Below are 16,738 nucleotides of genomic sequence, written 5' to 3'. Positions count from 1 at the left end.
AGTCGTCGAGCGACGGCAACAGCCACATGGGAATCTGAGTTTGTGTTCACGCGCAATGATAGCGACGGCCTGTGGGAGCCTCGATGCTCCAACATTGTTCGACGACGTTATGTGATAGAATGTGGTGCAGGCCTACCAAGGCAAGTAAACCAGGAGAAGATACACAATCAAAACCAGGGAGAGAAGAGTGCGAGCACACCGCGAGCGCGTCCCCAAGAATCGCGGAGAGTAATCTTCCACATGACCGTATGTTCCGTGCAGCAACAGCTGAAAGGCACGACCGCGTTGACGACGGAAAGCGACGAGATTTGGACACGACGACGAGCATTGGGCGAAATTCAATTCGCATCCAACGTTTAGTAGTATGCCCACATCCGGCTCGTAAGCATCTGCTACGTTGGGGGACTGTATCGCATGGTTTCCAATGATCGCCACGAGGTTGCGCCACATTTCTAAGTGCACAGTTTTAATTCGGTGTGTTTATTGCGCGAGGATTTCGAATGCGAGTTCGTTTCTGTTGATTTCTGATAAATCCTGCCGTGATCGCGAATAAATCGAATGGGAGCATGCAGATAGCGCCCCGAGCGTGATATCGACTGAATCGTGCGATAAAGTTCTTCTAGATGCTAATTGCTATGAAAGCTGACCATATTTGAGTGATTTTTTTTCTTTGCTCGAAATATCAAATGCCAACCTGAAGGAGGAAAAAGCGAAGTGGTATGATAATACACATTCTCAGTGGCAGAGAATAATATCACCAAGAAGAAGATAAACTCGTGTGATGATTCGCTCTCCGTGTGTTGGTGTTTGCCATTCGCGTGCGCCTGTGTGTTGTGATTAAGTCGTGTTACTTAAGCGCCGTGGATGCGAAAAATACAGTGTTTGCGTAATTTTTTTTAGTGTAAGTCGTTGTACTGTGTTTGGGTGGAACATTTTACACACAAACTAAACCCGTCTACGAATCGATTTTTTATATGTGACGTTTACGGTCCTGAAAATAATTACTTTCAGAAGAGCAAAAGTACCAACCGAATGAATCCAAAATACAGAGAAGCAACCAATCGATGCGAAGACCATCAGACAAGTCGATGATAATAAATGTATCGATAAGCCTCACGGAATTTAGTGTGTTTGTTGTGCACGGCGGTCGGTTATCAGCTTTCGATTCCAATGTTTGTGTTCTTGGAAAATTCCGATTGGGATATACCGGTTGTAGGCGAATGCCCACTTTGCATGCCCGAGAACTAATACGCAATACGTTGATGCCGCCAAAGTTCCCCAGTTCCCCACAATCTCATCACGATGACCCAAAGACCTTCCCTCAAGGGTCTATTTACATGAGCAGAAAAGGCCCAATCCGCGCGTCACTCCACGACTTTCGGACTGGCGTCTGTTGTTAAGTGATAACGGAATAGAAATCTGTTACTCTGTGGTCTGGCAATCAGCAGCCGCCTAGTCGGTCGCTGTCGCCCCAGCATACGACGAGTTGGTCAATATTGCAGGGGAGCCTTTCAAGTGACGATTCACTGAGCTAGCGAGATAGCGCGCAATCACCACCACATGAGCAAGTGAATTAATTTCCATCATCTTCTTCCTCGGCGACCTGCCCGCGTGTTCCGCCCCTATTGCGAGAACCTGATGCCGCCTCGCAATGGTTCACAAACAACGAGTTGCGTCCCATGCAGGTGCGGCGTTAGGCCGCTGAATGGGAGCTATTTTCGGCGAATCAGTGTAACCTAAAATGAATAAATACGTGATCCAGTTAAACTATGGTACTGAAAGGAGCTGCTTCGACTTTATCACCTGGTCGCAGACAAATGGACTGGTATGGCGTATTCGGTCCATATCGTCAAGAACACTCGATTGCAAACCACTCGATAATAAAACAATGACATAATTTGATCATTGTTGGTAAGGTATCAGTTTCTGCACTCCATGATAAATAGTTAGTTTGACTTCGGTGTTTTGAAATGTGAGTTAAAAAAATGTTGAAGCTGAAATGTACGTATCTATCAAGATACAAATAAAATTATGGGGTGGAAAGTATGTATAAGAACAATCTCGTATTCTTTGGAAACAAACCAACGGCGAATTGCTCGAACAGTATTTGATGTAAAGTGATAATGAAAGCTTTCTTTTCTTTATCTCATTTATGGCTCAACAATGGACAACTTGAGTTAAAGTGTGATTGAATCATTTGCTCAAAATGTTTTGGGTCATTTTGCAATTTAAATCGTCATTTTGTCATTACTTATAAGTGAATTTTTGTAATATGCTCCAGAATGAAAAGTTTCTGCATATTTGAAAGCACAAATTACACTTATTGTAAACCTTGATTTTAACTAGTGTAGAGATCATGAAGAAAGGGCCCTCCTTAGCCGTGCGGTAAGACGCGCGGCTACAAAGCAAGACCATGCTGAGGGTGGCTGGGTTCGATTCCCGGTGCCGGTCTAGGCAATTTTCGGATTAGAAATTGTCTCGACTTCCCAGGGCATAAAAGTATCATCGTGTTAGCCTCATGATATACGAATGCAAAAATGGTAACGTGGCTTAGAAACCTCGCAGTTAATAACTGTGGAAGTGCTTAATGAACACTAAGCTGCGAGGCGGCTCTGTCCCAGTGTGGGGATGTAATGCCAATAAGAAGAAGAAGAAGAAGAGATCATGAAGAATTGACAAATTAAATGTCATAAATTTGAAGAAAAAATCTCAGTATAGTTCTATTACAAGAAACAGCATTTTCCTTGGCATTTACAAAATGTTAAAAAGGGAAGAAATAAGTCGTAGGTAAACTGATTGTATAAGGAAGTGGGTGCGTTGTTTAGCTTGAATTCAAATATGTGATCGCAGTAGGCGTCGGCGCTTCATCAAAAGGAAGATTTTGAAATCTGTTGTTGGATTAACTTGGCTAAATAAAACGTGATTTCAAGTTACGGTGGTCAATTCTATATGTTAAAAAGAAATGGCCGATTACGACATCGCTCAAATAAAGACAATAAATGAAGAAACACCTGATCCATCCTGTAGCGGAGAGTGTGTATTTTAGAAAAGGTATTGTGCCATGCAATAAAAGTTTAAGAAAAAAATATTCCCAATACATATAGCCTGTGGACCCTGTGCCTGTGGAAAACGATTTTTTATGCAATATACATTGCAAAAGCATCTCTTCAGTACTCAGAGATCTTGCTGGAAACAATCTTTGGAGTGTGTCAGCAGCATTCTTGCAGAGCGACGATTTGGGACGCTATCACGAGAAGCATTATGATTTACGCTTGTTGCATTGTGTAAATAGATTTGCAGATTTGTTTATTTGCACGCGAGACCATACTATTTACCGAACTCATAGTTTTGTTTCAGCTATCCGGAAGGTCACGCTATCAGTCAGTATTGATCATGACTACACATACATTAGCTCTATCTCTGTCAGTTCTATTTTTAGAAACACTTAGCTGTCAATTAGTTACCCATTAAACAGACATTGCATTTTTTTGTTAAATATCTTGGATGTGCATATGCACAGCACATGTTTCGAAATGGATAAATTGATATGTAATTTGCGAAAAAGAATCCACGTGTCTCGAACCCTCAACCTCCTACTAGGAGTTTTTTTTGACAGTCAACGTCATAACGTATGCTAAACTTTATAAGAAATTGAGGGAGGGAGTTTGTACTACAAAATTTCAAAAAAATTATAGCGTTTCATTTTGTTCCATCTTATAATTGGCAGCGTGCACAACCGTTGATGTAATTGAGTTGTTTTTATTTTTTTTTCTAACGAAATGTTATTGTTATTGTTCCAAAGTTTTGATAGAAAATTTGGTATTTTTAATAACATGCAATTAATGTGACGTTTGGTCGAACGGGTTGTTTAGCCGCAATGGTCGTTTGACATAAAGGACATTTGGCCAAAAACATCATTCGGAAGGTAATTTGGCCGTTAAAGACGAATGGGCGAAATGGTCGTTTGCAGGGAATGTAATTGTCACTGAAAAATGTAAAAAAACAACCAACAAAAGAGAATAGCGATAACTCTTTGTCCTCATCTGCAGAGGATAAAGACATTGCTGTGTTCCATTTTATTTGCAACAAACATGGAGAGGTAATTGTTGTGAACTTTTCAAACTGCGATAACTTGTATATTTCAGAAGTAAAACACAAATCATGTCAACAGATGGTTAAGTTTATGTCTAAACATTGATAACTGATACTTATTTAAACAAAAACATTATCGAAAACCGACTACTTCTCAAAATGCGCGGCAGGCGATCATTGTTCTATTCTGTTGCAGTTTGGGACAAACGCTTATTGCGAGTTGAGTTTGTCCCAACATTTACAAGAGAGGACAATGTTCTTGTCATTGGCAATGTTGTTATTGAACGGGTCATTTGGCCGAACGCATCATACGTTCGAAAAAGTCGTGAGGTGGAACAATTGTAATGGCCTAAAATGTCATTTGGCCGAACGGGTCTTACGATCGTTTGCTCCAGCATGGCCTTGCTTAGTAGCCGCGCTACTTACCGCACGACTAAGGAAGGCCCTCAATTGTAGAAACATTATTTTGCGATGTTGCTAGTTAAAATGGAACTCAAAGTTGCAATTGTGCCGAAGCGCAATAGCGCGCCGAGAATAACTTCCGATGCCCTTGTGTATACACCCGATTCTTTTTTTACACGGAGGATGCGTTCCGTGTAGAAAAAGTTATCAGTTCAAAATTTGAAAATCCGTTTAAAAAAATATTAGTGATTTCTCCACGAATCATGCAAAATGAAGCAACTTTGCCAAAATTTTATATGGGATTTTTTTTACACGGCCGTGTAAAAAATCCGTGTAAAAACAGAATCGGGTGTATTTTTATTCTTGACAAAGTTTGTAATTTTGCGATTCATCTGTATCTATGGGTGTTAAAAATAGTTTTAAAAAACTACAGATTCGAAATATGTTCGTCGCTAGAATAATTTATAAGTATTTTAATATTCTTAAAAATAAAAAGTACCCAAGTGAAAGCTCTGAGGCACATCAGTTGGACCTTTTGATAATATAGCGACTTTTTAAATTTTCTATGAATTAAATATGACTGGAGCCAACTCAAAACTATAAGTACCATTGCTAATTTTTGAGATTTGAAGATTACTAATGATATGTGGTTTCGTTCAATTGCTTTATCATAGTATGTGTAAAGAGCTCCTACATGATTGCCGTTGCCCATAGTATTACAATTTACAGGAGGTTAGTAGTTACTTAATTTTTGTTGTATTTGTTTTATTACATGCTGTGAGATTTCTTTTGTAATGATTTATTCAAATAGTTTTGGATTTCAAGATAGTATTATGGATATTCCACGATAGTTACGAATGTCAGACTTCATATCTGATTTGAACATAGAAATCAAGTATGAGGATTTCCAAGTTTCTGTAAATTTCCCATTTTAAATTCAATATTATCGTCTATTTGTGGGAAGGTAAGCTTTTTAGCTAAGTTTAGCTAAGTTAACTATTCGGGCGGATCAAAATTAAGCTTGGAAAGTTAAATCAATCATCTATTAGTTGCACTCACTAAATAAATTTTATTTTATTGTTAAAAATGTGAAAAGTAAAAAAGCAGATTTTTTGCCAAAAGTGTAGGGCAACCTGCCGTTAAGACTTAAGATGCATTCTTGAAGTGAAATTGCTTCTTTTCAATGTTGTGTTAACTTGATTGAATAAAATGTTGATGCAGAATTTGATTTCAATTTTGGCTTTCATGATTATATTTTTCGTGTGCAAAGTGAATGACTGCATTGAGTTGGTTACAAATATCATAATCATTTTGTAAATTACTGTCTGTTCAGGCAGTAACCCTGTTTCAAGTTGCCATGAATGGGGTCTTTAATGGCCTCCCTATGAACATCTACATCTTCGTCTACGCGGACGACATTCTGCTTATGACAGTCGGAGACACTCCGGCGTGAACGCGTGTCTGAACCCAAGCAGCGGTTAGTGCAGTTAATGGGTGGGCCTCATCGTTCGGCTGGAATAAGCGTCCGCGGACATGTGTGCGAAGGACGGCATCCTCTCACTGGCCCTAGTCTCAACCCTAGCAGCACACATGCTTCACATAGGTTGCTGCAACTCATATGTGATCAGATTTAGATCAAGTTGCTGCAACCATTTTTGTCTGACTTGTGCTGCTCGGGAAGATTAATGGGTAGCCGATCTCAAACCGGAAACTCGTCAAGGTCCTCGAAGTCTGCATCGACCAAGGACTGACCTTTGTCCCTCATTTTCAAGCGGTCAAAATCGGCTGCAAACAAAGGATCAACCTTGTTAACCTTGCATCGCATCGGCCAAGCGTTGACTGCAGACTGCTTTACGAACTGGATCTGACTTACATATGTAGCACGTTGTGAGCTTGTCAACATACTCTCCTCAGGCTTCAACCAATACCTCCGCATAGCTTTCGAACTTTTTCCTTCTACACCCGCTAAGGCTGCCTGCGCCGAAGCACGTGTCCTCCCATTTCGCCATCGTGTGCAAGCTGATATTTGCTTTGAAGACGCTGCATACGCTACCGCTACATCCGATAACCATAGGAACCTTTTCCTTGTTCAAGGGGATCGGATAATGCACCCGATGACTGGCGCCAGTCTCCCCACGGTGGCTAGGGTCCACTGGCATGAAGCCAGGAGCTGGCACTTCGCTACAGCCAACATAAACAGCTCCATTGCGAAGTGCTTTAAAAGACAAAACGGAAGTTCTTCGACTATCGGTCGCCGAGTTTAAGAACCATGAGCATCGATACACTGATGGCTTATACGTTACTGGGAGCAACCTAACGGTCTCGGACAGCCTTCCTACACAATGCAGCGTCCTCTCGGCGGAAACCGCAGATCTGTTGAATGCCGCTACTACCCCCTCCGTCAAACCGGTCCTAGTTCTGACTGATTCCGCCAGTGCCATCGCTGCGCTACAAAGCGATCACCCGAAACACCCATGGATCCGGTTCATCCTCGCTAACGAACAACCGTCGCCAACTTTCGCCTGGATTCCCGGGGATATGCAGTGCCAGGGAATGTCACTGTGGACATTCTCACTGGCTGATGCTAAGGCCTACATCAAAAAGAACGTAAGCCAACCAATGGGAAACGGGAAACCAATGGGCTGCTTCCAGAACCACGCAATTGCGGAAGGTCAAGGGATCCACGGCATCCTGGAACGACATGCCCAGTCTCAAGGACCAGCAAGTCTTTTTCCGCCTCCGCATCAGCCACACCCGATTCCCAAGTAGCACATGCAACATCTTCCAAAAAGCACCTTGTTTCTATTCAGTTTCATTGATAGCATTGGAAAAACATCAAAGTAGTAGTAGTAGTGAAACAAGTTGTGCTGCTTGGGTTCTCACATAATTTCCGTGGGAGGCCTTACGTTCCGTTTGTGACATCTGCGAAGCACAAAATTCAGTGGAACATGTGATCAGCCGGTGTCCAAAGTTTGACATTTCTCGCTCCAGCTACGGAATACCAACAAACATACGAGATACCGCCAGCCTATCTGCTCAAAGATGGAGGACTGTACCACAAGATCTAGATCCAGCCTGGACTTTCGGAGCACTCCTCGTTTTGATACCAACCGACCAAGTCCTATGTAGCAGGAATACAAAAGCTGCCGCTCTCAGAGTGCACCATGCTTCCTGCGATTTATTTTTTGTTTTTGAATGCGATCTGAATATTCAAATGACGCTTTGATCAGTTTATTTGCGGGAATCCTCCGCTCTGAATAGTTTTTTGCGAAAGTCCTTCACTCTGAAAAGTTTTCCCTTTTTTGGTCAGTTTTATGGATCAATGTTATGCGTTTAGGTTGGGTTTCCTCTCTGGCTGCAGTGATTGAACACCGGAGAACTCCGCGACTCAACCATTGGATCGATGGAGACTCCCACCGCGGAAGACCGTGGTTGATGTCCTGTTTTGTCGACCAACTTAATTTTATGAACCAACCAAATGTTTCACCTTTTTTAGAGTTTGTTGTTATAGTTTTCTTTGGTAATTATTATGTATTGTACTCTCTGATTGCGGAAAGTCCCTAGATTGGGCCTGAGGGTCGCTTGTTTCAGCGCCCACTTTTGACAGTTGCTCAGTTAGTGCTGCCAATATCAAGTGAAGAACTGAAGTCATTTCAAAATTCTAAGAAATAAAGAAAAAAAACTGTTTTTTTGTATAACTTATGTGCTGGTGGTTTTTCTATTTTTCTATTTTGTTTTTTATTTTTAAGACAGTTTTGACAGTTTGTTGTTTGGGTTCTTTTTATTCATTGGTGTGGAAATTAGCGTTAGGATAATTTTGTGGAACTTGCGTACTTCAGTGTTGACATTTCCTTCAAATGTTAGAAAATGTAGCCAGTTTATTGCATTCAATATACGTTTTGCTCCGTCATAATTTGCTTTATGATATTCTGGTATTTCTGCTTATTCCCACTTTCCAGTTGTGGGAGAGAACCATTATTGAGGAATATTGAATACACAGTTGCTGTGCGATTCGTTTTCCCACAAAGGTGATAATGATGTATACTCACAGAAGTCTAAAATAGAATTTGTCAATAAAAGGTCTGAATATGCATTTTGCTAATTTATAACATGATTTATGTGAAGTCCAAATTAAGATATTTTGTCGGAAAAGAATTGCAATGTTTCGTCTTCACCCACGTTTGGGAGTGAAATTGATTCATTAATTCAAATTAAATCCCGCGCAAAAACCTGTTTAGCGAAACGACATTCTCCTCTAAACAACATTTTTGGCCATATGTCGATTTCGGTCAAACGACGTTTTCGGCCAGATAGGTCTCGGGCTAATGGTTTGTTCGGCCAAATGATATATTCGTCCGAACAACTTTCAGCAACACCCTCTGCCTGTGCCCCGCCGATGGAAAAATAAAAAAAATCCCGCGCGTCATGTTTCACATAAGCTCAATTTTTTTTTGCACTTCGCATTCAAGCATAAAGTTGCAACAAAAATAAAAAAATTAAGTGGATAAATCGGATTATAATCAATGGGTGCAGAACAATTTACGTCTTAAGTTTTTAGCTCCCATGTGGGAGTTGAGTTTGAGAATCCATGCCATTATAGCGGTATACACACCAAGACGATCGGATCGCTTGTGCCACGGGCGCACCATCTATTGAAAGTGGGATAAGAATAATTTGATTCAATTCTACTTCTACTTCTGATAGTATGTCCCTTCCGGGGCTTGACCTGTCTTCATTTCGATGATGTTAAGAATAGTTCTACTGTGCTTTCTCGTGCATTCTGTTACAAATCATCAAAGTGATAACGATCCGAAGTGGTCGAACCTTATTCCTCTGGATCGCTTTATCTCACCAATTGAAATAAAGACCCTTTCCGTGGCATTTATTTGTTATTATAATTCGAAATATTGAAATCCAAATGAAGTAACATGGTCCCGGCTGTTTGCGTATTCCGAAAACGAAAATTCTTCAAACATGTGCATAGATAATTATTCAGCTAACATCTTGCTGGAGCTGATGGGTTCGAACCATATCCCACAGCTGCTTCGGAAGATTCGGCGCTGTTAATATTGTTGGTGATCCAGAAGATCAATCGAAGCTCTGCTCGCGGAGCCAAGTGAGTGAGTGCATTTTAATCGAACGGGTTTGAGCGCGCTGCGCTCGCTGAGGTGCGAACAGCGCCTAAACGATCGGTTCGATTGCAACCGGTTTGATCCCATTCTAGTGCCATTTTTTATAATACCTACATCTCTGATTCGCTGGTGGTGTATGGTTTCTTTGGGGACCGGAGACCTTCGGGAACATCATATGATCGGTTGAGGAGAAGCTGCCATGCATTTGACAACTAAAAATGCACTTTTAAGAGCTGATTCTATTTTAACATTTGTGCACTTTTTTTATTGATGTCCCAAAGCAACAATGGAATACAAAGCAAATCTATTTTTTTTAGTAATATCTAAATACAAAATAGCCATTGTCACGTAATGTCAAGAATATTAGAAAACGACAGAAAGAATCTAGTTATAGGCGAAATATAGCGTGAGTAGAGAGAGTGGCGAACTTGACGAGAATTTTACACGAATTAAATAATTTATCGATTGCTACGAGTTCTCCAGAGTCTAGTTCTGGAGTCTAGAAAATTCTTCCTTGGGTAATATCCATAGGCGTAACTAGAGTCTCGGTCTAGGGGGGGCCATGGCACCAGTTGGTGGGATGTAATTTTCAAAGGCGATTTAAAGCACTGTGCGCATGGATTGCAATAGAAATTGATTGACTAAGTTTATCGCTCATTTGTCCTAGAACTAACATAAAAAAATCGCGAATAATACAATTGATTTCCAATGATGCTGTGATTGCTTCGAAACGCTGTGTCTGTGTCAACTTGTCTTATCCATGTTACTAAATGTGGATAGGGCAAAAGATCCAATAGTGGAGGAGCTAAGCACTTTCCAATGTTATTTGATCGATTGCACCAAATTTATACTTCATTTTGCTTACCTTGGGGGTGTATCCGAAAGCTCTTTAATTTTTCCTTGCACGAAGAGTCTTTAAGTTGTAACAGAATCCAGTTTTGCTTCCTAAAAACGTTCCTCCAATAACTGGTGCTTTGTTCCAATAATTGCGATATTTTGTAATTCATGTTCCTATACATAGTTGTGAATCTCATTGGTTTCATACGGTATTCGCAACTATTGGAACACTACCGCAACTATTGGTGCAAAGGTAAAACAAAAATAAGGTTTTTAGTAATACTTTACCGATATTGAGGGAATTTGCAAGCCGTTTTCTTTTCTTTCGTGTTGTGACATGTCAACTGATTGACTGACAATGCGGGTTGCTGCGTTAAATTCGTATTTTCTCTAAAAACTATAATACCGCAACTACAGGAACACCCACAACTATCGGATCGTTTACCCTAAGTGTTTAATCTAAGATTCAAGAATCTTCTTCGATCTTCTTCTATCTATAAATGAAATTCGATATGAGTATATTTCTGAAAGTTTTCAAGCATTTCCATGATTACTTAATGCATAAAGATCTCGATTTTTTTGAAACTTGAAATTTTTGAAACTCTTTAGATGTGGAATAAATTCCACGAAATTTTGTCATAATCAATATAAGTATTCATGCAATTCCAAAATGTATGCTATGTGCTGAAATAGTTAAGTACCGATGAACACAAATTTGGAATCCTAAAGTGTTTTTTATGAGTCATAAATTCCATGAGTCATAAAATTATGAGTCATAAATCAAATTCCAGAATAACATAGGGTTTTTGTAGTTACTGACGTTAGGAAGAGGCTTTATTATAGTTTTCTGAATAGGTGAGAGATTTCTCTGCAAAAATCAAAGAGACTTGAGAAGCAACCAAATCGATCTGAATTGTGCTGCAAAAGAAATGTTTTCTGATACGAACTGGTTTCTAAATCTATTTTTTTTATCCTAAAAAACAAATTCTAACTAAAGCAGGCACAAAAGAGTTTTCCGATGATCCTTATGAAATCGTCAAAAAATTAAATGGAACAAGATCTTTTGAGGATTATAAAAATATTTCTTTAATGCAATCTCTGTTGTGAGTGCGAAGGTTGCCTAAGTTTTGTCCTAATACTTTCAATGGAATGCGTTGTTGATTTTTCTGTCATTGTAACAAAGATTCTTAAGTTTAATAATTTTATATCTTTCTGTGCCAGAATTATATAGCCAGAATTTGATCAACTGTTTTGCGGCATACCTTTTGATTAACTCGAAGATTTTCGAAAGAATGGTCGTTCGAAATTTCATTGACCGGATTTGTGTACATGTGCTCATTTTGATGTAGTTGCTTCAGTCTTTTTTGAAGCGGATGGTAGTTTAATAGAACAGAAATATTTATATCTTAATACAATTAAGTTTTTATGTTTCTGCGACCAGGATACTAGTCAAACAAATGCAGAACAAATTTATTATTTTAAGCTAGCAACTGAATTAGAAGCGGCATTGATTTTAGCTTAAAAATCGAGAAAATGTTCCCGGGGGTCCAACTTAAATATTTCGATGCTTTGCTGAACAAATGGTCATAGATGTGATAACGCAACAAAAAATATGTTTATAGAATTCATAATCAAAATTAAGAAATATGTAGGAAATATGTAAATGAAATAAAAACTGACTAAGTTGGAATTACTTTTCAAAATTTTCTGGGGGGGGCCACAAGTAGGTCTGGAGGGGGCCAGGCCGCCCCCGGCCCCCCCTTATTTACGCCAATGGTAATATCTATGGAGTTGGGAGTCAAAAAGAAACCGCATGAAAGAATATTTCGAAGCTTCCTACTTCAATGTGGTTTAAGCATAAATACGAAAAATAAAATAGTTGTAAACTGTTTTTTCTTGTATGTTTAAATTGTTTTGGTTGTTTGTTTTGGTTGTGCATATGTGATGTGTCTACATCACACCACATTTGAATTGCTCTATCTAAATATAAACATGTAATGCAATGAATCGTCTGCTTTGAGCGTGCTTACAGCGGCACACTAGGAGTTAACTTTCTGAAATCAGTATGGCGAAAGGCATCTAAGGTTCCGATTTCTCAAAATTAAGCACCTTCATCGAAAAAATATTTGGTAGGCGTAGTAGCGGACACCTTCCTACATAACCGGTACCAAATAGTTTTTCATGAAAAGTTCCTAGTGTTGAGAAAACCCGCGTTAGATGTCTTTGGCCATACAAATTTCTGGTGGTTAACTCATGCTGGCTATTTTGCGCATATACTATAGCGACTGGATGTGACAGCGGCGGATAGAAAATCAGCTACTGCCAGTAATTCATTCTGGATGAAACAATGGGTTCTATGAATTTCCAACGAAGAATGTCGAAGGGTATATACAGATTCTAGGATTAAGGGGAAAGTTAATTCTGAAGCTATAAAGCAAAATTTTCAAAATGCAATTCATTGAAAAGCATCGTTTCTGAATAGGTGCTTTGGATACAAATGATTCCTTGAGAAATACTTGAACAGCAATATAATATATGTTATACAAAAAAGAATGTTAGTAATACTTTGCTGCCTTTAGGAGTTCTCTAATTGAGAAAGTCTAAAAACATGTTATGTTGATTTTTAGTTTATTATCATGTCTCCGCAACAGCGTGTTGTAGGGTGTCTACTTCATTACTGATCACGCCGTTCAATTTCAGTCATATTTGCAATCATACGGTTTGGGTTCGACATTTCCCGTTTCATTCTTTCATTATACATTTATTGTTCGAGTACTTCATTGGCAAGTACGGTTAATATGGGTACGTGGTGTGGAATACGGGAACAGAAACCCACTATCTAAATCGTAGATTAGAACCTTTATTTGTTTATTCAAATATTCTATCCCTATCTGACTTTACTCCCTATCTCGCCAAGTCACGTTACTCGAGCTCACCAAAACATTGCTTCTTATCCTCTCTCTCTTGTTTCTATACACGAGAAGAACGAGTTTTACTCGATGACCGAACGTCTACCTCGCTGCTCCCTATACGGCTTAGCAGATTGGCCTGGCTCTATTTCGCGGTTACCCGTTCCCCCCAGTTGATCCACCAATGGCTGTACTCACTAACTGCTGGGTAAGGGATCCCGTGAATTTCTGTGTATTTGTTCCATCATCAACCGCCGCCTTAATGTTGGTAGGCCGATGCGCAAGGTGAGGGTAGTCGTTGGTCAGTCAGCCGTCGGTGCGGAGTCACTTTAGCGAATGTAAATAAAAACAGCTCTCTTAGCCATGCTTGTTGTGCTCGTTGCGTCGCGACGTATCTTCACTAGTTACTTGAACTTGTGCGCAGCGGTGCGCTTTAGTAATGGTAGTTTGGCAGGCAAAATGCCGTTCTGCTAGCGTGAAACATCGCGTTACAAAAATATATTTAGCTGTGATACATTTTGTGTAATTCGCGCTCATCTTCTGAAAGAACGGATTTTGTCGTCATCAATATAGTGGGGATTGTAAAAGGGCTAGGACAGAGGTGAATCGGCTCAGATGGTGGTGATTTCAGGAAGACATACAATTCTGATGTGTGTCGCGCGCGTGTTCTGAATACATATTTGTTACGCTATACCTACGTGAAGACCATTTGAGAAAAAATTGCGCAACGCAATAACCGCACGAATGATCATTTCTCACGCCTATCCCATTGGATTTCGTGGTTGAATGTGTAAGCGTCTCAGGCGGAATATGGATGGGACCTTGCTTTTCACCGGTTCCTCCTCGCCATCGGTCTTCTTTGACGCAATTATGGAATGAAAACTGATGATAGTCCTCCGATCATGTTGCAATAAAGTTCTCTCCTTGGTTTCAGATTAGCAGAAAAAAGAACTTGTTTTGAATGAAAGTGGTCCAAACGGTAGTGAAGAGCAAAAGGCTAGTTGTTTGTGTACAGCAATGAAATACGTTATCAGGTTGAATAAGTGAACGGTGAAAAAGTAAACAGACGTCATACGGACGTCAAGTGAAAGAATAAAATCATATAATAAAGTAAAACAGAAGTGTTTGGCCCTCTTGGGGGAGTGCCGGTCAGCCTTATAACGAGTGTTTGTTTGTGCTGGAAAGACGACATCAAAAAGTTAGCATACCTAAATATTTTGCGACGAGAATATTAGCACAAGTGGATTGTGAGTAAACATAGTCGATTCTACACGTTCGTGCCGCACTACGTGAGAGAATACATACATCCAATATCGAGAAAAGAGCGCAATTCAAACTAGATCGTGTGACGGACCGTAAACAAAAGCTATCCTCCGGGTACGGTAGATCGGGTTCGCCGGGTAAGAAGTATGGATTCGTTTGGATCACCGTGGCCGGCTTCTCCACGCGGTGGCCTTGAAGGTCTGTCCAACGATGGTGTTCCAATGGATGCCCTCGCCGAGCTACAAGATGGTGCGTTCGAGCCGCAGACTCGTGCCCGTTCCAATACATGGCCCCTGCCACGGCCGGAGAACTTTGTCGAACCGGAAGCAGAATCCGAAAGCAATAAGTGTAGTAATCAACAGTTGGCAAGTGCAGGCAAGTATATTTTTTTTGTACATGGTTTTTGTTCTATCCATTCCCTGGCTACCTATTGCGGTTTGCTTTTGTTAACCCTTTCGTTTTCATTGTGTTGAATTGGGCTGGCAAAAAATGGATGGTTTAATGATGTTCACGATTAATTATGGATTCGCAACTACTTGTTGTTTCTGTATGTACTATACATAGTTTTGTAATTAGAAAGAAATAATTGGCCAACTTTGAAAGGCAGTGGATTATTTTTTTTTTAATTCAGAGCCTCATCTACCATATCATACGTACATATATGAATAGTGGATCGTATCCAATCATTCAACAAACCTTTGATACAGAGTATCCTAATGAGATCAATAATCAAAAAACATCCTTTATGATTTTCCTAAAAATCACGTACAACAACAATTTAAATACAATCTTTCATTGTTTTCGGTAGGATTGTTCCATGAGGAAATATTCTTGGGCCAATTTAATGCATTAGGGGCTGTCCATAAACCACGTAGACCAAATTTTCACATTTTAATACCCTTCTTCCTAAGTAGACTTTTTTTGATTTTTTCGAAATCTTTTCTCCAAAACACCAAGCAATTTTATTAATTTCAAATGTTAAATTCATTGAATTTTTGTTTTTCCAGCTTTTAATCCATTGGAATAATTTCTTGAATATTCATCATGCGACGCAGCAAAGCTAAATCAACAAAAATGACAGTTGTGCGCGGCCTCCGTATCGAGTGGTGTGCCCCCGAAAACGCGACCACTTTGAAACTTGGATTCCGTGAGAAGTGCTCTTAATGACGATTTTTCACCATATTCAAAGTTTGGAAATTTCCATTTCACTTTGAAGTATTGAATTATTCAAAGCTTTTTACTTCTATTCTGTCGTAATCTAATAGTGACGTATGCGCCAAACTATAACATACAAGTTTTCCATTTCTTTGTAAAGGACGAACTTTTCGGAATCCAATGTTGTTCCACCTCGCGTTTTCAAGGTCACCACTTTCAATACTGAAGCAACGTCATCATTTTATTCTACGCTTGCTGCGACGCAGCAAAGCTAAAATATAAATATGACAGTTATTCGTTGCTTCTTTGTTAAGATTGGTGCTTCTGAAACTGCGAGGAGTATTTTTTTTTTTTGATTCTGGAAAGTTTCACCTTAAAGAGCACTACTCGTTAACACTACTTTTTAAAAATAGCATGTACGTCATTTTTGTTAGATTACGGCAGTATTGAATTGGTTTAGTTGTGGAAAATACCAAAATATAAATATTAAACAACTTAAAGTTACGGTGTCCTTGTCCAAAGAAACTTATTTTCGAAAAATCAGTATCTCTGAAACACCCACTATATGATTGTATAGGCTTTTCTCTTTCACTTAAGTGCAATTATAAAATGTTTTATCGGGGATCATTTTTCCATACATTTTTGGTGGGGGTGAGTTTGGTGGTGAATAGGATTTATATGGAGTTTGCACTAAAAACACCGAATAAAAAATTGTTCTAGAACTGCCGATAGAACTGGAGACTAAACACTTTCGCGTGGTGGGTGTTTCAGAGATACTGAGAATAATATTCCCCCATAGAGACACCGTGAAAGTAATACAGACGAAAACAAGATATAACATAAAAAAATTACCAATTTTCCAAAGCTTCTTAAAAATATGTAGAATTTTGAAATAATTTTTTTAATCCCCCTTAAACATTTTATATTTTTGTTGCCAAAATCAAGAAC

The 16,738-nt window shown here is 39.5% G+C and overlaps 1 protein-coding gene across 5 annotated transcripts in view; it reads left to right on the top strand.

Annotated features, from left to right (window-relative positions):
• Nucleotides 1-313: 313 nt before the first annotated feature.
• Nucleotides 314-16,738, top strand: part of LOC134205224 (forkhead box protein O) — a 299,216-nt gene continuing 282,791 nt past the window's right edge. The window contains exons 1-2 of one of the 5 annotated variants that reach the window (XM_062680288.1): nt 314-438; nt 14,307-15,010. In XM_062680288.1, coding sequence (XP_062536272.1) covers nt 14,782-15,010 — 229 coding nt within the window. In that variant the 5' untranslated portion in view covers nt 314-438; nt 14,307-14,781. Of the gene's footprint in view, nt 902-14,306; nt 15,011-16,738 lie in introns of all 5 variants that reach the window. The other 4 variants (XM_062680287.1, XM_062680286.1, XM_062680289.1 and 1 more) reach the window with 4 other exon arrangements.

Source organism: Armigeres subalbatus, chromosome 1 (genome assembly GCF_024139115.2).
Source record: "Armigeres subalbatus isolate Guangzhou_Male chromosome 1, GZ_Asu_2, whole genome shotgun sequence".
Classification (NCBI taxonomy): Eukaryota; Metazoa; Arthropoda; class Insecta; order Diptera; family Culicidae; genus Armigeres; species Armigeres subalbatus.
The sequence above is the reverse complement of the archived record's forward strand: the minus strand, read 5'-3'. Positions and strand labels throughout refer to the sequence as shown.